This window comes from Lissotriton vulgaris, chromosome 7, assembly GCF_964263255.1.
Source record: "Lissotriton vulgaris chromosome 7, aLisVul1.2, whole genome shotgun sequence".
Taxonomy (NCBI): Eukaryota; Metazoa; Chordata; class Amphibia; order Caudata; family Salamandridae; genus Lissotriton; species Lissotriton vulgaris.
In genome coordinates, this window is record NC_141695.1 from 477,014,210 (window position 1) to 477,039,723 (window position 25,514).

General features: G+C 43.2%; 1 protein-coding gene across 1 annotated transcript in view; it reads right to left on the minus strand.

The window, feature by feature from the left end:
- Positions 1–25,514, minus strand: part of LOC147701910 (cytosolic phospholipase A2 gamma-like) — a 749,579-nt gene that overhangs the window by 230,410 nt on the left and 493,655 nt on the right. The window contains exon 11 of the mRNA XM_086928722.1: positions 13,432–13,569. Coding sequence (XP_086784848.1) covers positions 13,432–13,569 — 138 coding nt within the window. The remainder of the gene's footprint in view (positions 1–13,431; positions 13,570–25,514) is intronic.

A 25,514-nucleotide genomic window follows, 5' to 3' on the forward strand; every position in this document is an offset into this window, starting at 1 on the left:
TCAGGTGGACGATATGACAGCAGAGTTACTCAAAGCCCTTGATTCTAAAATTAATAATATCTGGGATTCCTTCAAAACCGTTTAACAAAGGTAGAGGCAAGAACCACCTCGTGCTTGGAACTTCTGAACATTGTTGCAACTGTTCAAGCACCTAAAGCACAAGGTAGTGTGACTAGCTTACAAGTACAAAAGGTTCCAACTAAGACTGTAATGAAAAATGTCACATTAGCAAAACCAAACATAGATGCCCCTAAGCGTGTAGGTAAACAAAGTGATAAGACGATGGGTGAAGAGCATTTAAAAACTTGTATATTGAGATTAGATTAAACAGAAGGAGCAATTAGAGGTACTGCTGTATCTATCCTACCCATAGATGGGCTTTATAGAGACCGTCAAGAGCATAAAACCGACCGCTTAGACTTGCCACCAGCAGCAACTCCATATGTGGTAGTCCTAAAGAATGTTCCTCCACTACCTATACATAGCAGGTAGAATAGGATATCATTGAGAAACAAGTACCTAAGCTGGGTGGGTGTGAGAAGAAGACTATCTGAGCGTCTTTTTAATGAATTCGAAATGGTAAAAAGAGTAAAATGGGTGGGCAAAGGGGAAAAACACAGTGGTGATTGTGTTGTTTTAACTTTTAAAGCACCACTGTTAGTAGAAACAATAATGAATAAAACAAGAGGTAATAATATTTATACAGAAGCCATTGCCTCCGTTCCTTTTGGTTATTTCTATCAACCTAGAAATGTTATCAAGGATACCAGACCAAAGTCAATATTTGATCAGAGATCAATGATGGATCATAGGTAATTGGTCCCAACTTCAAACCGTTACCAGAGTCTATAGACCCTGAAAGGTCCTAATTGACTCAATGATTGCTCATGCTCCCGCAGCAACAAACATACCATAGAAACTCATCCCACTGAAATGATCGAAGAGGGAAAAAACTCACATACAATGTTAAATAATGGCACATTGATAAGTAACATAATGCCCTAAATGGGTGACGGTAATAAAGTAGACGGTTGATAGATAATACTAACTCAAAACTCTCATACGATAATTGTAAATCAATAGGTTACGTGAGCTGGAATATCGCCAGCTTGAGAAATGAAATCCGGAACCGAGAATGGCAAGAATTTGTGTCTGACTTCCAACTTTCCTGTCTGAAAGAGACATGGCTCACAATGCCCACTCATATGAATGGGTATAGGACTTACATCACTACAGCTATCAACTCTAGCCACGGACCGGCAAAAGGAGGCTTGTGCAACTATGTTTCTAATTGTGTTGGTTTTTATTTGTATTAACATTGTCAAACAAAATCCATTCTACCAACTTCTATTATTCGAGTCGCAAGGTGCGTTCAAGGTTGGCCCTAATTAATTTTTATAATAGCGGTACGACAAACAAAATGACAGAAATTTTAAATATTTGAGCACTGATTTGGAGCGCATTATGTTTAGCAGTAAACATCAAACTATAATTCTTTGGGAAGAAGATTTTAATTTGCAACAATGCAACACTCAAGTAGACAAGATCTGAGGCATGCTAGATGTAGAGGAGGGAATTCAATCCCATTTTATCCACAGTCATTATGGATATACAATCAATGATTTAGTAACCAAATTGGATTTGGCATTTGCAAATGAAATTGCATTACCCTTTGCTGTACGTAAGCAAACATTTAACAGCAGAAGCAGCAATAGTAGCATTGATCATATCTTACTTTCGGAGAGGTGTTCCAGTTACGTCTCCAATTTTTCTACTCACAGGATATTAATTAGCGACCACTTACTCTTGAGTATGCTCTTAAACACAGTCTTATTTTTTAAACAGAGTTTCCTGCACAAGTCAAATTAGTCATAATATTCAGAACAAATTCCAATACGCTGGTTTCATGGTGATAATTCTTTATATATAGGTGTTGTAACTCATTTAAAATTCTGAGTTGGCTTGCAAAGAGGTAATAAACAGTCAACACGTGTTTCACCCCTTTACATGGCCATCCAGCCTGGGGCTCACTCAGGGCGTCGTGGTTCTCATAAGGGCTTGTGTCAGAGAACTCTATACCGAAGACTTGACGGTGAGAATTATGCCCAAAACTCAATAGACCGACCTATGACCAATAAGGATATCCATTTTCTCAAGGGTGACACAATGTGTTCTAAAGCCCTTAAAAGATTAAAGGAGTAATTACATACGACACTAAGGAGTTTAACAGAGGTTCAACAATGTAGGACTGAGTATAAGCAAGCAGTGAACCGGAGAAAACAACGTCTATCGGAAGTGGCTTGGGAGCATTTACAGAAAGCAAGCATGAGTAATGACAATAGAGCCTTTTGGTGAGTAATCAACTCCCCTCCCTTGGCAACGGATGGATCGCCTAGAGTGGAGCTTTCTATTCTAGAGGAAGAATGGTTAAGTCCTTTCGCTAACATTTATTTGCGGTCAGGCGCAACACCGATATCCGAGCCATGTCATAGGGATAATGATATCACCGTTATATCGCACACTACTTCCATTATACCTTTCACACTGGAAGAAGTCAACATCGCATTGTTTGAAACCAAGAGTGAAAAAGCGCTGGGACCTGATGCAATACCTATTGACTTATATAAAACTATTACCACTCTCTTGGGGTCTGTGTTAAAACTAGTATTGAGGGCATGCTGTATTCAAGGTATTTTGCCAACCTGGACGAGTCCACTGTTGTACCAATTTTTAAAAAAGGAGACCTCCTTTAATCAGCATGTTATAGATCTATATCATTGCTGGACTCACTTGTTAAGGTAGTTGGCCGTATTATCCTAAAAGACTTCAGGATTGGGCAGAATCGCAAAACATCCTATCTGATTTACAATATGGTTTCTGCCATAGGATGATAGAGCAGAGCCTCAATTTGAACATGATAATTGGAAAATATGTGAGCATCATAAAGGAAAACCTATACTTGGCATTTATCGATCTGTCAACAACTTTTGATTGTGTGATACATGTGAAAGTCTGGTTAAAAATGTGATATATGGGGGTGGATGCACTGATTATCAGTTTATTGAAGGACCTTTATATGGGATGTAAATCTAGGGTCAGATTTGGTAGCAAGTGAGAATGTAATGAGCCGTTCAGATAGAGAGGGGGTGAGACAGGGATGCATTATGGCCCCCTTTCTGTTCTCATTATATATACACAGTATAGGAGAGGCACTTGCAGCATCTACTAGAGATCTACCTCAAATAGGAAAACGCACCCTGTCCTAGCCCTCCTCTTCACAGATGACACTGTTCTTATGGCTCGTACGCCGCTAGCCCTTCAGTCTCTCCAATCAAATTTTGTAGATTACATACATAAACTTGGCCTCTTAGTTAAACAAAGTAAAACCTTCATTATGAAATGTGGAAGGACCAGTCAAAAGTGTAGAGACATGAAAATAGATGGTACAACAATTGGTGTCATGAATAATTTTAGTTACCTTGGGATTTTATTTGACAGAGACGGATTACGGAATAAGGTTATAGCCAAAAGAAAGCAACTATTCAGCAAATCCTGTATGGCCCTCAGGAGCTTTCCTAAATGCCTGGGTACAAATCCTCCTGATGTGATGATTAATATTTACAAAGCCAAGGGGGATATTATCAAGAAGTGGGAATAAATATTGCTAACCGCCGTTAGCTTGACTTTTTTTATCGCCGTCTACCGCAGGAAATTATCACCGTGTTAGCGGTGTATTAACAACACGCCGCTAACAGGCGACATTTTCTCTTACCAGCTGAAATGTCAGGCGAGAAAATTAGCCAGACAGCGATAAAAATCCACGCGCTAAAGTGGTGATAAGCCCATTACCGATAAAAAAACCCACTCAAGTGCGCAATGACTGTTTGGTCGGCCCACTCAGGCAAAACAGTCATGTGCACTTCCCGGTTCGCAATGCAGGCTGCATTACAGCCTGTATGGCAAACATGGCCACCCCTCCGGCCCCTGGCTGCATGACATGTCCCGTTGCCAATTACCAATCCCACTGCTGCATCGCCGCGTTCTGTTTGACTCAGGGAAGGGAGCCTGGCTGCCTACTTCCCTTTCCTGGAAGCAGACACAGGAGAGCAGGAGCTACAAAGACACGGGACACAGCTTTGAAGTAAGACTTCCCTCAATAAATTAAACACAACACACGCTCACACACACATCCCTGCGTCTACGCACCATCCAGTGTTATTTCCAGCGTTTACCACCTCACAGTTGTCCAGCACACCCCTCACTTCTCAATGGTGGCCGCTGTGCGCCCATGCACAGGGGGCGTACCACTCGTCCGGCTCTAATTGCAGTTAGAGACAGTTTTTTGGCTCTTCAGAATTTGAAGGAGCCCCTTGATAATATGTAGTAGTGGTGTTTGCTTGACTTTTTGCACAGGAATGACTACTTTGAATGTAATTAGTGATAAATATTGCTAACGTGCTTTGAGATTTAAAAAAAATGGCCCCCCACTATAGCCAAAAAACTTGCGCTAAGGCCCGTTAACTGCAGCTTGCTAATAGGGCGATGATATTATCGCTGCATTAGCAGCAAAAAAGTGCTGCTAAAGTGGCTATAGGCCCTTGATAATATTCCCCTAAGTGTCTTAGCATAGCCACATATGTGGCAGGTTTGTGAGGATATAGAAAATGCACAGATATCCAAACTTTAGAAAATGAATTTCTTAAATGTCTATTTGTCATACCAAGAAGCACATCAGTTTACGTATGTCATGCTGAATAGGGGATACAACACATTACAGACAAAATTAAACTGCAACCAATTCTTCTTTGGTACAAGATCTGGACCTCGGAATATTCAGTGCTTAACCAAGCCATTATTGAGGATTGTCTCAAACTAAGTTCACATCTAAAAATGTCATGGTTATCTTATGTGCTACGTTTCTTTATTGATTTAGGATTCCCTGAATACTTTGAAAGTCCAGAAACACTGTCCAAAATCAGTAGAAAGATATTAAAAGAGGAAGGGATGACACATCTAGAAAACCTCTGATTGCTAATTGAAACCCACAAACCTAGTGTATTAAAACACAGCTTATTTTACCCACTTTTAGTATGCAACCCTACCTCAAAACAGCATTAAATGGTAGACATAGATTTCTTTTGACCCGCCTAAGATTAGATATATTCCATAGAGTAGTTAGCTTTCCAAAAATTAATGACTGGTCAACAAATCCAATCAGTTGCCCCTGCCATAACATGATACCCCAGGATACAATGCATGTGGTTCTTTTTTGTAGGTTTTATAGTGATTCAAGGAATAGATATATTCTACCAGTTATTAAACCTCTACGTTTTATACAATGCCGTCCGGCCTATTTATATCTGCAATCATTGCCCACATTATAGATTTGTTGTAGATTGTCATCCTTTTTATGGGCAGTGTTTTACACTAGAAAGTCTATTTTATTAATTTCATCAGAATAGGACATATGTTCCATGTTCTACTTCGAGGGAATACAATATACACAAATGAAGGAATCTAGTCAAGGACTTGTAAAGTTCATTGCACTGTATGGATCTATTTTGTGAAACAGCCATCACAACGCGGGCACACCAACGCACTACCATTACAACAAAACTTTTACAACGCAAGATCCATTACAACGCATGCTATTACAACGCATGCCAATACAATGCAGATGCTATCACAACGCATGCCATTATAACGTAAGTATGGGTACGTATTTAATGTAATTTATATTATTGTAATTTTTATTTAATTTACTTACAATTTCTTTAGTCATTTTATTAAATTTAATTTTTTTTAAATTTAATTTAATTTAATTTTAATATAGTTTATTTTAATTAAACCCCTACACTATCCAAGACTTGCCCTGCTATTACACCCCCCTAGAGTTAGAATAGTAATTTTAACCCCTACACTATCCAACACTTACCCTAATATTACACTCCCCCCCCTGGAGTTAGAATAGTAATTTTAACCCCTACACTATCCAACACTCACCCTACTATTACACCCCACCTGGAGTTAGAATAGTAATTTTAACCACTACACTATCCAACACTTACACTACTATTACATTCCCATTGATTAAAATAAAATAAATACCTACCCATACTTACGTTGTAATCGCATGCATTCTAATAGCACCTGCGTTGTAATGGCATGCGTTTTAATAGCATGTGTTGCAATGGATCTTGCGTTGTAAAAGTTTTGTTGTAATGGTATGCGTTGTGAATGTATGCATTGTAACGTCATACATTCTCTATTTTTTATTGAGAATGTGTAATAATATTTATTTATAGATTTTTTCTTTCGATCATTTTAGTGTATGGTTGGATATTATTTACGTACTCATATTTCTGACTAGTCCACTGCCCGTCCGGACTTTATTAGGTGGATGGACATGAGGGCAAGGTCCTTTAGCTTGTATTGTTTTTTCTCATTTTTGCATTGGCTGCAATGTAGAATAAGTCCACTTATGTGATTGTGGAATGATAAGGTACTGTAAAAATTTGTTATATGATGAAATCTGTACAAATGTATATGTCACTTATATAACATAACATATACATTTGTAAAGCGCACGTATCACCCGAAGGTCTCAAGGCGCTGAATAACAGATGTATATTGTTACCCAACTCAATGGAACTTGTTTTATCGACCTCAGATAGATGAAAGGCTGAGTGGCCCCGCCAGGATTAAAACCTGTGACCATGAGGTCTAACACAGGCCCCTACAGTGGACACATTAATCCACTGCGCCACCAGATACAGAGACTTCTTAGGTACCTTACAAATTGCTTCTAGGGAATCTTTGATTCCTATGGTGCTTTTGCAAAATGGGTATCTAGTTATATTTTACTAGGATACTCATACATGTATAAATACCTGCTGATAACTGATTATCAAATGACATAAGAATCCCATTCTATCCTTTTTTAACCAACAGCAGCTGTTTTATATTAATATTTGATAAGTACTGTACAATCCTGTTTGTTTTTAAATGTTGCGTTTATGGATATTTTTTATGCTTTTGAATAAAGTATATCAATGAATAACAATCTCAAGAGGCTTTTTACTTTTTCTATGTGTGCTGCAAAACAGAGCACACATAGAAAAAGGAATAACGAGGAGAAATAAAGATATTTCTTCTTGTGGTGCTCCCATACACCCTCCCCCCCTCCCCCCCCTGGAAGGTGTACGTTTTTGGCTCTTCCTCAGAGTTAAGATTTCTCGTAAATCTGGGGCAGTGTCAAAAATCCTTGGATGTTGATGGGGATACCCAAGCAACACCCATTGCATGTCCCTTTAATGCAGAAAAATGCGTTAAAGGGAACAATATTTACAGCAGCATTCAACCAAAAAAGTGGCTTAATGCTGCCTGGTAAATATGGAGCAGGCTCTTGCGACACCAGAGCGTAACAAAAACTGACGCACCTGCAGCGCAAGGGACTTATAAATATGCCCCCCAATTTCTAACACGGGGTAAAAAACTATTTCTAGAGTCAAAGGTCATTCCAAGGTAGGGAAATTCAGTTATCCATGTAATAAAATTTCCTGTGATGGATATGGATCTGACCTTGATACTTTGTTGCCCACACACTATATACTGGGCTTAAGATATATTGATTTCAATGTCTACGTTGTTCATAAGCAGGACAAAGGGGCATATAACCAAGGACCTTATCGCCGCTTTAGCGGGAATTTTTCCCGCTAAAGCTGCGATAATTTTTTTATCTCCCTATTACCTAGCTGTCGCTAACACCAGTTAGTGACAGCTTTAAGGAGATAGCGATCATATTGGGGCCCACTTTGCATGTCAGCGATAATTATCGCTAATGACATGCAAAGTGGGCGTGCCAAGATGTTAGCGACTGGAAACAGTCGCTAACATCGGTATCTCCTATTATCTACTTTTGGAAATATTCGCGATAAGCGTGAATATCTCCAAAAGCTAACACCTGCCAAAAGCAGTTCTTAGCTATGTTATCCAATGGAAGGTGGATAACATGGCTAAGAGCATTGTCACGATAATGCATGAATATCACTGATTTTTCAGCGAAATTCATGCATTTCGCAGGATTTTTACCACTTTTGAGATAAACATTGATAATATCAAGGTATCTCAGCGGTAAAAATCGATGCCAAGCAACAACCACATCTGATGCCACGACACAACCCAAAGGTATTCGTGCACTCTCCCTCTGTATTATACCTATCTTTAACTGACACCACCAATGTAGCGCAAGTAAGAAATCGATCAAAGGCTGGGTCAAACCAATCTCAGCAAAAATATGCACAATTTAGAGCAATTTACATGATCAAAAGCACTACATGGATCCATGAATCGAAGAGCGACCACTTTTTGCTATTGTATACTTTTCGATCAGTAACCTCAAATTTAGTACCTAGTGTTGTGGTCTCAAAATAGAGGTGGGTGGTGAACTTTGCTCCGCCACCAGAGTTCGTAGAGTTTTGACACTCGATGCCCTGCGGAGTTTAGCAAAAGCACCGCCAGCCGCCAGAGAAGTAAAATTTACCTGCGTGCTCGCCTGTCATCCATATATACTGCGCTTTGGTATTTAGTTTGCGATTCTATTGGGGCATTTTTGCAAGCGATTATGCTTGTTCTTTAGCTTAAACATGACGTGACGGAAGTCCAGTGAGTTGCTTACAGCGGCCTCAGTTCCCCTGCCACCACACATTGAGCTCCCAGGTCCACAGCATTTGGACAGAACCAGTTGCTTCACAGGACCCACGTGCCACCAACTGAGCCCGCCAGCGCTGAGGTCACCATGAGCTCCCTTGCCACCATGTCATAACAGAACGTGTATTGGTAAAGCACACATTCACCCCCAAAGGGACGTCTTGGCACTAATTAACTGATGGTTATTGTTACCCAACTCAATGGTACTACACCAGGCAAGTGAGGCCAACATCAACTGCATTGTCAACCAGCAGCAGCGGCTGCTGCAGGTAAGAGCAGTGTGGCCGACTGGGGGGCGATTTTGAGAGATGGCCACAAGAGAAAATTATTTATTTATTTAATTTTTACTTGTGGTTCTCTCGAACTCCCCCCAGCCTGAACCTCCGCCTCAGTGCTCCTATCTGCAGTGGCCACAGCTGGCTGCAGGCCTCCTACATCTACTACGTCTACTTGTACGTATTAGGCCTGGGGTTGAATCTGTTCCATAGAGCCAAACTGCAGCCTGCAGTCTACTTTCTGTAGGTATTTTATAGGTCTGGACGGAGTTCGCAGTGTTCCACGCTGTAAAATCAGAACGAATGGCGCCACGTGCTGAGCAAAAAGGTAGTGCTTCTTTCTACAGCTGGAGTAGATGTTCTACTCAAGTGGCAGCTTCTTCATTGTGAATGGAAAGTTTCTCAACGTGAGTGGTAGTGACCATCCCCAGCCGCCCCATTGAGAAATCCCCCTGGGAGGTGGTCTGGATTTAAATTTTCCTTGCTTGCTCTCCCCAACTTAGCATTGGCGAGCGAGGGAAAAACTCTCTGTGTGATGCGCAGAGTGGGAAAAGCGGACAGGAATTTCATGCCCAGACCTAGAATTTCATACTACGATAGAGTCACTAACAACACCAGTATACTCCACACACTCGTGGAACAACCGGAATCTCTCGGAGTTGCTTGGCAACTCTGCAGAATTCTGTGGAGTGAAACTCCACAAGTTCTCCACAGGCTTACCTCAAACCTTCTCTAAATCCATATTTCACCATATTGATGTCCCCAGACTCAGTAGCGGCTCCTGGAGGAAGTGCTGTGGGGGGGGTGGGGGGGGGGGGCAGGGGAGGGGCAGGGTGGGGGGTAGTAAACTCCGGATCAAGGCCGAATGGAGTTCAGTAACTAAATAAATAAATAAAACAAATCACATTGCGCGTGCTGCAAAGCCAAACCGCGATACAGCACGCAATGTAATTCGTTTTATTTATTTATTTTTTACTGAACTCTGTTCAGCCTTAATCCGGAGTTTATTACCCCCTTCCCCGCCTTACCACCCCACAGCACTCCCTCCAGGAGCCGCTACTTCCCAAACTGATGAACCCAGGAATTACTACTGAATCCAACAGAGATATTGGCCATTAGCAGGAGCATTCATGTCTATTGCCTTTCTTAAATATGGGAACTATACCAGTGAGCTATCAAGAAGTAGGAATCTTGTGAATAGTCACAGTGTTCCAAAACTTGTTGATCATGGGGGCCTACAAAGTGATGTTTTCCTTATATAACTCCATTGGGAATCCATCAGAAGCCAGGGCCTTTCTACAGGGGCTGGAAGAGATTAAACAGTAAAACATATGTCAATGGGAGGCATATGGGGATCATCTTCCTGAGCATTGTACTGGTCATGCTGAAAGGAATATATATATTTTAAATGATTGGTCCAACTATCTACGCTGTCATTGCTCCCAAACCATTACTCGTAACATCCACTTTCCACCTCTATTTAATAATATACCTAAAACCCTTGACGTCCCTCTCTACAAGTTTTAATCAGGCTTTTCCAAGTTTCCTCTTTGAGGATATGCTTTCTTTTTTTTAAAAGATAATTTATACTTGTTCCTTGCTAGAGCTATGGTGGCACTATCCCTAGGTTCATGTTTTCTTGTGTCAAATACTCCAGGGGCCAAATTTACTAACCTCTTGCGCTGCCCTTTTGTCTTACAGGGTGACGCAAGGACTTAAGTGAGATTTACTAAGCTACGGAAAGCCACCTTGAGTACCTTTGCATGGCTTAGTTAATCCAGAATAAAGCTAGACAGCGCACATGGCTGCCTTGTATCACTCTGTGTGGAAAATGCATTCCATGGATGGAGCATGGGCATTCCCATGCATCCACCCATGGATTTTGGGCATTCCCAGATTTACAAAGACTTGTAAACCTGGGAATATGTCAGAATGGTGTGCCTTCCCAACGGAGGTGTAATGAAGTCAAATATCTTAATTTCTCCTAGTTATTTCCTCTTTCTATGAGTGCTGCATTCTGCAGCACATGTAGAAGAGGAGAATGCCTCAAAGGCCAACAAAACACACCCTTGCACAATTGTTCAATGGTGCCTGCCTTGCTGGCAGGATTGTTGTGATGCAGGAAGGTACACCTTGCACAATCCAGAAGAGTGCCTGCATTGGCACTAGGCAGCACTCAGTGTGCAGGGAGAGAGCCTGAGTGGGTCATATCTTAGTGAATTTGGCACATTCCTGCAATCTCAGTTGTCTTGCCACGCTGCTTTGTGTGACATTTAGATAAATCTGGCCCTAGGTCTTTTGGATATGCCTGTGCTCCATCCACACAATCCCCCCTTTATATCAAGAGCATTCCATCTTTTTTAGTCTTCTGAAAAGCTACAAAAGCCTACCTTTTTGTTGACCTAATTAATCCCTTCTTGTTTCTTTTCCTTATTTTTTATAATTATGTGAATGTTCAGAATGCAGTTCAATTAAATTCCGTTAATATACGCTTTGACCTAATCAACTACTGTTATCCATAACTTTCGGTTGCACAACTTTGGGTATTACATCCTGCATGGGTCTTATTGAATTCATGGCGATCGAGAAGTAACGAGTGGTGTCACACACCAGTCAATTGTAGAAACACAGGAATTATAGAAATAAACAGCATTAAGTTGAATTTCTACTCAGCAGTTGAGAAAGTGATAAGTGGAAGAGGTTTGAGAAAGCATTGGGAAAGGCAAAAACTCAGGAAAAACATCAGAACAACCTTGATAAAACAAGCATTTGCAATGCAATTGGTCTCGCCTTTGGGACCTAATATGTATTTGGCTATGCAGGACATTAGCCTGGGTGCTGAAACATCTAATGTTCTTTAACATGGAGTGAAAATAAGCACCAAACTCCATGACACGCCAGGTATGGTAACACCTAGAGAAAAATATTGTCTTTCAGCGGGAAATTGTATAGTCCAAAGCTCGGTTTGTAATATAAAATCAGGGCCTTAGGTGGTCATATCACTGAGACTACAAGATTTGAAAAAAAAATTATTGTCTATGGGTGCTCATGGAAGACAATTTCTATGGACTGAAATCTAGAGAATTCTAAAGTAATTCTAGTATTTGACTGACCTCTACTGGTCGTTCTCTATCAAAGACAGTTGAATAGAGGCAGTTGAACAAGCAGAACGCAATTCTGGAATTTTGCTGACCTCTACTGGTTGTTTTCCCTCAAGACAGTTGAATAGAGGCAGTTGAACAGAAAGAAAAGTCCCTAAGCAGAAGCAGACAAGTCCTAGGGCTGATCTCAAGAGCCCACAAAGTGCATACACATATAAATATATACTAAGGTATAACAAGAGGTCTTGAATACTCGACCTAAAAAGAGACACAAAGAAACAATGAAGCTGAAATCTGTGAAACGGAATATTAAGTGGGTGGGTGAATGTCAAAAGGCTCACCCTATTTAGAGTGGGCTTTTTAACATGCAAATTTCTCGTCAAGGTTAGCCATGCAAGGCAAAACAGATTTTAGGCAGGAAAACAAAAAACATTGTCCCAGTCGTAGAGGGATAATACTTACTGCACATGAGGTGCATCTGGTATTTTATTTAACAAGGACACTTCTGTATTTTAGGGCCTCATTTAAGAAAAGTGACGCATCGCTGCATCAAAAAAGGGATGCATCACTTTTCATTGCGCCCTCCTTGCGACACCAATGATGCGTCATATTTACAGTATGACGCATCATTGTGCAAGGAGTTACAGATACGTCAGTATTTCTGACGTATCTGCATGGAGCAAAAGTGACGCATTGCTGGAGTGAGTCACAAAAATTACGCAACTCCAGCAATGTGCCCAATCACATGGGGCAAGCCTCATGTGAAAGGGCCTGCGTCAGACTTACGCCAGGTGTGAGGCAGGAGTAAGAAATTGACGCATTTGCGTCCTAGAAGTGGCGCAGTGAAATCTTATAGATTTCACTGCGTCACTTCTATGACCTTTTTATTGCGTCAGAACACCCCCCTGCATACATTATACCTGGTGCAGGTATAATGTAGCGCTGGGATTTACAAAGTGACGCATCTACCTAGATGCGTCACTTTGTAAATTTGGTGCAACAAGGCACATTTTTTACGCTGCTGGTGCTTCACAAAAAGTAAACCAGCGGCGTAAAAGTGACGCACGGCCTCATAAATGAGGCCCTTCGTTTTTAAACCAAAAAAACACATTTCAAGCAGGCCGCCATGACACAGTGGCCTACCAAGTATTTTTGATTACTGAAAGTACTCCACTCTTGTTGGCGGGGGCGGGAGCCATTTCTGAAATAAAAGGCACGCCAAACCACCAGGCATCTCAAAATACAGCATGTGTTCTGCAACAAGACTGACAGCCGGAGACTCTGCCACAGCAGCAAACGCGAGTGAATACAAAGATGAGCCATGACGTTAAATACTATTCACTTGCCTGCCAGGCTGCTCACTAAGTCCAGTAAGGGTTGCTTCGAGTCGCCTCCTCCAATGCTGCCAGTCACTCGTTTCAGGATCCCACTCAAGTCAGTAAGGGCGGCCAAGTTAAGAAGCGTGTCCGTACCTAGAGGTAAAACTGAAAAGAAACAGGTTTGGCGCACAGTTGCTCCTTAAAAGAAAAATAATTATTCTGGAATCTCTCAGTGATTTTGTCACAGAATGGTGCAAATTAATTACAGAAAAACAGTAACATGATTATAATCTACTTGGAATTGATGTTCCAATAAGGCGATCTAACCTGAAAAAGAGATTTTTGAAAGTCACATAACGCATAATAGAAGGCAGTATATGACACTGAAGTAAAAGTGCATACAAATGTAGACGTTTAATTATATACCAAGTTCTTGTTTTTTGGTTTATGAAGGTTACTTCCACTGACGTACAAACAGAATAGGTGGGGTTATTCAATATGGCTCTTTAAATGAAGTTTACAACATTCACATGACAAATCGTTTTAAAAATTTAAACTGATAACAAGTGCATGAAGAGGAATTTCAGTCATTTTAAATAGGCAGCTGCCCAAGCGTCTTAAATGATTTTTGTCTTTCAGATTCCAGGACACACAATATGCAAGCATGCATTAAATAAGAAAAGGAAATCGAGTCAAATTTCTAACCTCGCATTTAGACCTCTTTTGGGTCTATGTCTGGAAAGAATACACAGGGCAAGAAAGCAAAAGAAACACAATTGATGGACGGAATGCAGAAAAAATCAAAACATTCACCCCCAGTCAAGAGATCTGGGTTAAATTCATCATTCTTTTGCTCACCATGCCACCCAAGTTTAGACCTGGCCATATGCAAGTCAGTCTTGACCCTGTGCCTCATGGGAACAGTCCAGCCCAAACTGCCAAGCCAGGTCCTCCCACGACTGGAAACAAGCAGCCTAGGACTGGTTTTGGGGTTTCACCCCTCTTCAACCAGGATAGCTTGATTCCTGAGGCACACTATGCCCAGGACCCACGTCTGGGCATTCTGGCACACTTAGGGCGAGAAAGCAAAAGACAGACAATTGATGGACGGAACGCAGAACAAATCAAAACATTCACCCCTATACAAGAGATCAGGGTTAAATCCATCATTCCTTTGCTCACCATGCCATCCCAGTGTAGACCTGGCCATCTGCAAATCAGTCTTGACCCTGTGCCCCATGGGAACAGTCCAGTCCGAACTGCCTAGCCAGGTCCTCCCTGGACCAGAAACAAACATCCTGGGACAGGTTTCGGGGTTTCACCCCCCTTCAGCCAGGATAGTTTGATTCCAGAGGCACAGTGAGCCCAGGACTCATGTATGGGCATACCTGGCGCACTTAGGGCGAGAAATCAAAAGACACACAATTGATGGACGGAATGCAGAACAAATCAAAACACTCTCCCCCAGTCAAGAGATCTGGGTTCAATAAATCATTCTTTTGCTCACCATGCCACCCCAGTTTAGACCTGGCCATATGCAAATCAGTTTTGACCCTGTGCCTCATGGAGCTGTCGAGCTCGAACTGCCAAGCCAGGTCCTCCCTGGACGGGAAACAAGCATCTTAGGACCGGTTTCAAGGTTTCACCCCTCTTCAGCCAGAATAGCTTGATTCCAGTGGCATGGAGAGCACGGGATGCACGTCTGGGCATACCCGTCCCACTCGGGGTGACAAATGCAAAAACAACAATTGATGGACAGAATGTAGAACAATGTCATACATTCACCCCAGTACAGAGATCTGGGCCTAAATCCATTGTTCTTTTGCTCACCATGGCATTCCAGTTTGAACCCAGCCGTATGCAAATCAGGTCCTCCCTGAACCGGAAATTCAATTCAATTCAATTCAATAATTTATATAGCGCGCTACATACCCAGAGGGTCTCAAGGCGCTTGAAGAAGGGGGGATTACATGTCGAATATCCATGTTTTAAGTTGCTTTCTGAATGCTAGGTGGTGTTGAGTGAGGCGAAGGTGAATGGGAAGTGAGTTCCAGGTTTTGGCCGCTAGGTAGGAGAAGGATCTTCCTCCCGTGGTGGTTTTGTTGATGCGAGGAACAGCAGCCAGGGCTTGGTTGGTTGAGCGTAACTAGCGGGAGTGGGTGTAGAAGGAAAGTCGTGTGTTGAGGCATTCGGGTTCAAGTTCGTAGAGTGCTTTGTGTGCGTGGGTTAGGAGGCAGAATGTTATCCTCTTATTGATGGGGAGCCAGTGGAGGTCTTTCAGGTGACCAGAAATGTGGTCTTTACGCGGGATGTCTAGTATGAGTCTAGCTGATGCGTTCTGGATGCGTTGGAGTTTTTTCGGAAGTTTTGCGGTGGTACCGGCGTATAGGGTGTTTCCGTAGTCCAGGCGGCTTGTAACCAGTGCGTGGGTGACTGTTTTTCTAGTTTCGGTGGGGATCCAGTGAAATGTCTTTTTGAGCATGCGAAGAATGTTGAAGCAAGATGATGAGACGGCATTGACTTGTTTGGTCATCGAGAGTGATGAGTCCAGGATGACGCCCAGGTTCCGTGCGTGGTCTGTCGGGATGGGTGCTTTTCCAAGGCCACCAAGAGTCGTCCCAGGCGGAGGGGGAGGTGCCTAAGATAAGGACTTCTGTTTTGTCTGAATTCAGTTTCAGACGGCTGTGCTTCATCCACTCGGCAAATTCTTTCATTCCTTCATGTAGGTTGGTTTTGGCGGTGTCAGGGTCGTTGGTGAGTGAGAGGATCAGTTGAGTGTCATCGGCGTAGGAGATGATGTTGAGGTTGTGTTGGCGTGCGATGGTCGCGAGGGGGCTCATGTATACGTTGAAGAGGGTGGGGCTGAGTGAATATCCTTGTGGCATGCCGCAAATGACTTCAGTGGCCTCTGACGTGAATGGTGGGAGGCGGACTCTCTGAGTTCTTCCGGTAAGGAACGAGGTGATCCATTCCAGTGCTTTTCCTTGGATTCCGATGTTTCTGAGGCGTTGTAACAGGGTGCTATGACAGACTGTGTCGAAGGCTGCGGAGAGGACGAGGAGGATGAGGGCTACTGTGTCTCCATTGTCCAGTAGAGTTCGAATGTCGTCTGTTGCTGCGATGAGTGCGGTCTCAGTGCTGTGTTTGGCTCGGAAGCCGGACTGTGAAGAGTCGTGGGATTTGTTGGTTTCGAGGAAGGCGGGGAGCTGGTTGTTGATAGCTTTCTCAATGACTTTGGCCGGGAAAGGAAGGAGCGAGATGGGGCGGTAGTTTTTGAGTTTGGTGGGGTCAGTTGTAGGTTTTTTCAGAAGGGCGCTGAGTTCGGCGTGTTTCCAGCTTTCCGGGAAGGTGGCGGAGTTGAGGGAGCAGTTGATGACGTCTCGGAGGTGTGGTGCTATGATGGAGTCTGCTTTGTTGAAGATATGGTGAGGGCAAGGGTCTGTTGGGGATCCTGAGTGGATGGAGTTCATCAGGCGGATGGTTAACTCAGTGGATATAGGGTTCCAATTATTAAGGATGTTCAAGGGGGGTGAAGGTACGGCAGAAGGTTGGGTGGGTTGGTCTCCGGGTTGGTTGTCAAAGCTGTTGTGGATGTCTGCGATTTTGTCGTGGAAAAACGAAGCTAGGGAGTCGCAAAGTGTTTGAGAGGGAGTGATGTCGTTGGAGTTGGCAGTAGGGTTGGTAAACTCTTTGACGATGTTGAATAATTCCTTGTTGTTGTGGGCGTTGTTGTCTAGTCGGTCTTTGAATGCGGCTTTCTTGGCAGTCCGGATCAGTTGGTGGTGTATGCGGGTGGCGTTTTTGAAGGCGTCCCTGGTGCTGGTGTTTGGGTCTTTTTTCCAGGCCTTCTCAAGTGAGCGACAGAGTTTCTTGGATTTCTTAAGATCATCGTTGAACCAGGGGGCGTTTTTGCTGCCTAGTTTGATTTGACGTTTTTTCAGAGGTGCTAGGTTGTCGGCGCTGTTTGTTAGCCATTGAGTGAGGTTAATGGCTGCTTGGTTGGGGTTCGTAGAGTGGGCAGGGGGGTTTTGAAGAAGCGATGAGGAGATCTGGTCAATGGGGATTTTGTTCCAGTTTCTTCGCAGAGTAGGTTGAGGATGGTTGTGGGTTGTGGCCTTTTTGTTGACAAAGTGAACGCATCTGTGGTCCGTCCAATGGAGAACTGTGGTGTGACTGAAGGAAATATGTTTGCTGGAGGTGAAGATAGGGTCGAGTGTGTGACCTGCGTGGTGAGTGGGGGTATTAACAAGTTGTTTGAGTCCGAGGTTGGCGAGATTGTCCAGAAGGGTGGTGGCGTTGCTGTCGTTGCTCTTTTCCAGGTGGAAGTTGAGGTCTCCCAATAGAATGTAGTCCTCGGAGGGGAGGGCGTGTGGGGTGATAAAGTCAGTGATGTCTTCACTGAATTGTGCACGGGGTCCTGGTGGCCTGTAGAGGAGGGTGCCTCTGAGTGTGGTCTTGGGGTCGGTGTGGATCTGGAAGTGAAGGTGTTCGGCGTTAGCAAGGTTGACGTCTGAGCTGGTTGAGATGCGGATGGAATTCTTATGGACGATGGCGATGCCTCCTCCTGTTTGCTGGGTGTGGTCCTTACGGATGATCTTGTAGCCTTCTGGGATGGCAATGGTGATGTCTGGGGCTGAGGAGGCGTTCATCCATGTTTCTGTTAGGAAGGCGACGTCCGGAGAGATGGTGTCTAGTAGATTCCAAAGGTCGATGGCGTGTCTGTGGACCGAGCGGGTGTTGAGCAGGATGCATTTTAGGTGGTTGGGGTCAGATCTCTGTTTGGTGTTAGTGGAAGAGGAGTTGGTCTTGGTGCTGTCATACGTGCAGGAGTGGCATGTGAGGGGTCCATGGGTGTGTCCAGGAGCGGCTTGGGTGCAGTTGGGGAGTCGACCGGGGTTTAGGGCTGAGAGGGTAGAGGCGTCGTATGTAATGCGGGTGGGGTGGGTGGGATGGGGGCCAGGGGGTCTGGCGCTGGGCGAGGTCCAGGCGCGGACGGGCGTAGACGGGCTTACCTTTGGCGCACCTTCGGCACGAATGGGGCGCGACTGCTGCGCGTGGACGCTGCGGGCAATAGCATGTGACATAAATGGATAGTGGAAGGGGAGGGGCGAGGGAGGATCAGCTGGGAGGCGGGTGCGTGGTGTAGGGGGCGGGCTCCGGGCACAACAACAACAACTGTAGTAATGGCGGCTAAGAGGGAAGTGCAAACCGGGTTGGGGAGGCAGACTTATATATTTATATATTGTGGTGGGTAGCGGGGCGCAGAAGCAATGGTGTGCCCACAGTAACAAGCAGACAAATGAAGCGCAAATGCAATCTAAACACAGGTCTTCTAAATTAGTGAATCAATGCAGGCACTGTCGAGCAGAAACAAACATCCTGGGACTGGTTTCGGGGTTTCACCCCTCTTCAACCAGGATAGCTTGCTTCCATGCCACTGGAATCAAGTTTTCCTGGTTGAAGTGGGGTGAAACTTCGAAACTGGTCCTAGGATGCTTGTTTCCAGTCTAGGGAGGACCTGGCTTGGCATTTCCGTGAGGAAAATCACCTGAATCTGCTGGGATCCACAAATTTCCTCCTAGCCAGCTTTCCCCCACTTCCCCTAATAAAAACGGTATCCCAGTTATGTGACTCCCCCAGTCGTCCCACCAACTGGAAGATATAAATGTAAATTGTAAATGTAAATTGATACTTGTATAGCGCACTACTCACCCGCAAGGGTCTCAAGGCACTTGTACGAATACCGCTGTGGAACCCATCCTGGCTTTCCTAAATAGCCAGCTTTTGCCTTGAAAGTCTGCCTGGGTATATGCCTCTACATAAAAATTGTTGTCCCTGACCCAGGAGTACTATCCATATCAGGGGGTCCTTGATACTGACAAGAAATTTCCCTGTGAGGCGTCCACTCCTGGGCTCCCACAAGGTGGAGGCCAGGTATCCTTAGCGTTGTGGGGGCCTTTGTGGAGATTAAGCAAGCTATTGAATAGAGTTGCAGAGTGGGACTCCATGATTGGAATAGGCACCAAGGCGAGAATTATCAGGTCCGTGGAATTTTGAGCCCAAGACCCGCCGAGGCGGGGAATTGAACCCTGGTCCCGGGCTAGACCTCTGCATCAGGGTCTGCCGCTCTAATCATTGAGCACATACAGTTGTGTTTAAAGTGGGAGGACACTTGCTCATCTCTGTGGGGCTCTGGCTTCAAGTGGATGAATCCTGCAGTGCTCCTGCAGCAATACTAAAGTAGGGATCTACTAGGGAGAGGTGCCACTGGAAAGTGAAGATTGCCCCAGAGAACTGAAAAAAGTGAAAGACGTGGGCTCAAATGCCACAAACGTTCAGTCAATGTGAAGTGACGTGCTATGTTTGCTGCATGTTACAATGATGAAAAGAATAATCTCAGGAAATGAGGGATGCTCTTTCCTAATCACCCAACATTATTTATTAAAAGGAAGTCTAGTCTAGTCTAGTCTAGTCTGGAAATTTGTATTGCGCAGAACATATCACATCCCGTGAGGGAGTCTCATGGCGCATGCGGACAATCGCAGAGTAAAAGGAGAGAGATCCTGCGAAAGGCAAGACCTAGCTGAAAAGCCATGTTTTCAACAGTTTTCGGAACCTCATGTGCTCGATCGTTGCGCGGATATTCAGAGGAAGTTTGTTCCATAGGAGAGGTGCCATATGGGAAAAAGCACGTCCCCCATTCCTGACTGTTTGTACTCTAGATGGCGTGAGTTGGAACTTATAGCTAGATCTCAGTTCTCGTCCGGGCTGGTACCAAGTCAATTTTTGGTTCCAGTATTTAGGTCCAGTGCCATGCATATGTTTGTGTACCAGACACATGGTTTTAAAAATGACTCTCTTTTTTATGGGGAGCCAGTGTAGATTTTTTAGGCTAGGAAGGGAAGGGGATCGTTTTGGGAGTCCCAAAATCAGACGAGCAGCAGTATTTTGAACAACTTGCAGTCTCTTTATGTGGCACTCATTTATGGCAAGCAGGATGGAATTGCAGTAATCTAGCCTATTTATAATGAGGCCCTGAACTAGAACTTTGCGTGCTTCTTTTGGTATTTATTTGAAAGCTCTGCGGAGGCTTCGCATGATTCCAAAGCAGGTTCCAACAGTGTGGTTCACATGGTCCTTCATGGATAACTCATAATCCATGTAGATTCCAAGATTGCGGACGGATTCTTTTGGGACCGGACATTCCCCCATTTCCGGGGGCCACCAGTCCTGGGACCAGTGTACACTGGCTTGACCGAAAGTCATTATTTCAGATTTTGCGCCATTTAGTTGTAGGTGGTTCAGACTCATCCAGTTTTTAACCTCTATCAACCTATCAACACCTTCTGTGTTTGCATCAGAGTAATTTTTTCTCACACTATGGTGAAAAAATAATTCCCATCTGCAGCAGAGTTTTACATTCAGCCAGTCATGGCTTCGTAGTTTGATTTTTTAATGGTCTAAGTGTATGGCTCCATTCAGCCACCATGATATATAATTAAGTCTCTCAGTTTAATGTATTTTTGTATCTTTACATTTCCACCTATATTTATCCATATTTATTGTTTGGCCATCTTAATTGGTATTTACCTATATTTATTTTCTGTTGTCTGCATAAATAGAGTAGTAAAATGTTATATTTCCACATTTATTTCACTGATAAACATGCACTCATACTTTGCTGCCTTACGCGTTTTAGCAAGTTAGGCAGCCAAATATAGCAAAACACTACACCCATAGGTAAATATCAGTATTATAATAGAAATATATTTTATCATATGACCTGTGTTAGGGAACCCTAAACCTGTTTTATAACTTCCCTTGCTGTCTATCTGCTCAGCAGTTGTTCTGGAAATCATGAAAAACAGCATAGAGTCACCCACTGAGGCACATTTTTTCATATTTTTCTGCTTAAAAAAAAAGAAACAGGAAACAGTGTTTTCAGTCTGCATTTATCTGTAAAAAATCAGTAAAAACAGAAAACTGGGATCCCTATATATAATATACTTTTATACAACATTCTGTTACCTTTGAACAGAGATGATTAAATGAAACGCCCCATTAGGGAACTGTGACCTATCTATTAGTGATCAGTCACCAGGGTTGTTTCACCCTTGTATATCAAAGCTATGACCGAGCTTTCTCTGGTGCAGCACCTAGAATTTGGAATGCTCTCGCCCCTAACATTAGAAGAACTTCGTCCATCTCTGCATTCAAAAAGGAAACCAAATCTTTTTACATGTGTAAATACCTACCATAATCGCAACAGACTCGTCATTATCATTGATCCACCATGATCATATGCATGCTATCTCTCACCGAACATTAACCTCTTTGGGGTACTGTATATATGTTTTTGGTATTTTATGTTGGTTTTTTTGTAAGCATAATAGTTTTCGCAAATAGTGTTTAACTACTGATGACTTGGTAACATAATTGTTGATAGATATACCAATGTAAAGCGCTCTGATACCCCACTCAGGGTCATGTCTGCGCTATTTAAAACACTCAATAAATAAATAAACCAGATCCTTCCCAGCCAATAGGCTCCTATTTACCCAGACAGCATACTTTGGGGTAGGTGAAGGTGGGAAAACCATTAAAGAAGAAAGAATCTTCATAACTTATCTACTGCCATTCCATCCCTGAACATCTTCAATAATTTCTTTTATTAGCATTTTCAGTCATAAACACAACACAGTTTGCATATTGTGCACATTTTGTATAAAAAGGCACAGTTCAGATTTATCAAGAATACGTAGTCGCCGGTTGATACCCAATGAAGCTGTGCGCTTCCATCAGTTGTGTCTACATCTGTGTACCTTATTTTTAAAAATATCAACAGGGATTAAACAATATCCAACAACTATGCCCCCCTTTATCTTCCTTCCTTTTCATAAAATGTCACTCGTGCGTGTTACTACCTTTGGTCCAGTGTAAGGTTCCCTGAACATCTTACAAACCTGCACACTTCTTGTTTTGAGCAACTCCAGCACCCATTGTATGAAAGGATATTCTCTCTTCTGGACCATCAATGTTAGGGAGTCCACCACGGTGTTCCAGGTTTTGTCCAATTGTGTGCTCCTGCCCTCCATGTTGTGTGTGATTCTCCTTAGCACTATAAACAGCCATAGAAAGGAGAACCATTGTGTTCAAGTTGAGGCTTCTTTCTTTTTCCAGTATGCTGCAATAAGTCTCTAGGTAAAAGCACAGGAGGTTGTACACAAGGGTTTTCTAAAATCTCGCCCTTCCTGGTTCTTCTGCCTACAGCAAGATCTTTTCTGGGTCTCTATGAATTGAATTCTCTTGCACTTTCTTCTACATGACTGAGGACCTTGTTTCCCAAAAGTCTGAATCGAATCACAGTCCTACCATATGCACATAATTGCGGCTTCCTTTTTTCTTCATCTTTAGCAGTGGTCTGAAGCTTCTGAATAGGTTTGCCTTAGTATACTGGGGGTAAGGTACCAGTGCATCAGAATTCTGTATTCAGACTTACAGTGGTGAATTTTTCAGAAATAAATGAGTATACTGCCCATCATCCGCTCCCACATCTTTTAAAATATCAATTTTCCCAGATTGTGTTCGGTATCTCCGCTTTATTAGATTTCAAGTTTCATTTGCTATGGTATATAGCCTTGAAATGATCCCTTTCATGATATCATAAATTGCTAGTTGTTTTTCACAGGAATTTAGTGAGCTTATCGCTGATTATTTATGGTGGGTCTACATTGTCCAATGCCTAGTTTGTGCATATTGTAGACTATCAAATTCGTTCAATGTTTTCTTATAAACGTAATTTGACCTTTGTCAAACATATTTCTTACAATTAAGTACTCCCTTGAAATTGAAATTGTGTGTGTCTTGTAAAGCGCACTTCTACCCGCACTGCAGGCCTCGTAGCGCTATAGACCGCTGGGGAACCCGTCCTGGCTTTCCATGTGAGATAGTCCCTCCTGGGAGTCTCCAAGGTGAAACCAGGCATCCCCAGCGTTTGTGAGGGGCCGGTGTGGAGATGAGGCAAGCTAATGCCCAGAGTTGCCGAGTGTGATCTCTGGTTGGAGTAGGCACCAAGACCCTGCCGCGTCGGGAATCGAACCCTGGTCCCGGGCCGTTCTCTGCTCTCGGGTCTGCCGCCTCTAACCAGTGAGCCACACCACTCCACTCCCTTGGCCTCAACTTTTTAAACCAGTAGGCCTCCTGGTGAGAATTATGGATTGTAATGAATCCGTGTAATGGGAGAGAGGGGTGTAGTGAGACCAGCTCCCACTGCTAATTAGGTCTATACTGCATGTGGGGGTCTGGTGATTACAGCGATATAAAGGTTTCATGGATATGATTCTCTCTGTAGCCAAGAGGTGTCCCAGAGAGACCAGCCTGCTAACACCTGCTCTATGTGGAGTCATTGTTTTCTCTTTCTCTTGATGATCATTCGATTCTAACCCATAACTTTGCTGTGTAATAGTACTTCAGAATGTCTAGGCATGCAAACCCTCCTCTTTATATAAAGGCCATTCGAATATTCTTGTTAGTTATAGCTCCCCTTTCTGCCTAGATATAGTTCACCACCAACTTTTGCTGTACCTCGACCTCTGTGACAAGGAACATGTCGGAATAGCCTGGAAAATGTCCAGCAGGCATGTTAAAATATTATTTATTAAATTAATCAATCAGATCTATACAATAGTGTCCTTGATATCTAGCCAGATCAGTTGAGATCTGGACGTTTAAGCTGGGCAATTGGCCCAACTTCAATCACTGACAGAGTTTGTAAGGTTAAACCCCAAGAATTTCCAAGTTCTCTTCAGGGTTGCTTATCTTTCCTTTTGCAGTTCTACATTCAAGACTTTTGACATCTTTGTTTACTTTGATGTAGGAGTGGGTGAAGAATTCCGCTCCACTGGCGGAGTTTGCGGAGTTTCGCCCACTCTGACCTCCATGCGGAGCCCAGAGTTCCATGTGAAGTGATGCGGAGCAGAGATTTTTCTCTCAAGTGACTCACCAACGTTAAGTTGGTGAGCGCTTGTAAGAAAAAATAACTCGCAAGACCTCCTCGCAGTGAGATTTCTCAACATGGGCGGTCACGGCAGGTCATGACCGCTCACGTTGAGAAATGTGCTGTTCGCATTGAGGAAGCTGCTGCTCATGTTGAGCAAGCTGCAGCTCTAGTAGAATGTCTACTCAAACAGCAGAAAGCAGCAGCGCCCTCTGGTGTGATGTGTACTGCTGTTGGCACTGATTTTGTAGCATGGGACAAACTCTCACCGCTAAAAATCTGTGCCAGCAGTGTGACTTAACAGGCTCTGTCGCTGGCAGAATTTCACAGAGCGCAGCAGAATTTTTAAAGCACTTTGCAGAATTCCGTGGGGTAAAACTCTCTGAACTCCTCCAAGGCCTAATCTAAAGCCCAAAACCCTTTCAAATGTTTTGGAAGATTGCAGGAGTCCTGGTCAATAGTCATCATGTTGAGTCTTGAAAATGAATATGTTATTCCCAAATAAGGTTACATTATGTTCCAAGGGCCAATAACAGACCAAAATGGGCAAGAATTCAAAGGGCATGTCCTATTTGGAGACTTTTGTTGTGATGAAAAAGGCATCAGCGGGACTTTGAGGTGAACTTATCCAGCCTCATTGAGTAATGTGAATCACTACTTTCAGCTTTGCCCAGCTGAAGGATTTTGAGAACAAAAAAACTGCTTAATTTGAAAGGTAAATACTTGGATTGAGATAAGGTGACACTTCACCCACTGGTGAACTGAACTCAGTGACTTTAAAATCCTGATTTATCGCATTGAGAGATTTTGGCATCACAAATGAAGGTTTTTGTTAGAACTGGTCAATGATACATCTAACTTGAAGAGGCCCCCGTCGGGAAGTAGAAAGGCCTTTCTCTTCTGGAGGACTTTGAGAATCAGAAATATATTTAAGTTTCAATGTAAAAACTTTGATGGGTATGATCTGCATAATTTAGCCTTCCTCCACTTGTTTGCTGCTAGATAGTTTAAAATTGCACCTAGGTCTCAGTCAAACTAAAACCGTCACTTGCATTTTGAGATTGTTTTCATGGTGTGTTTTCCCTTATCAATCAATCTATCAATCTGGATTTAT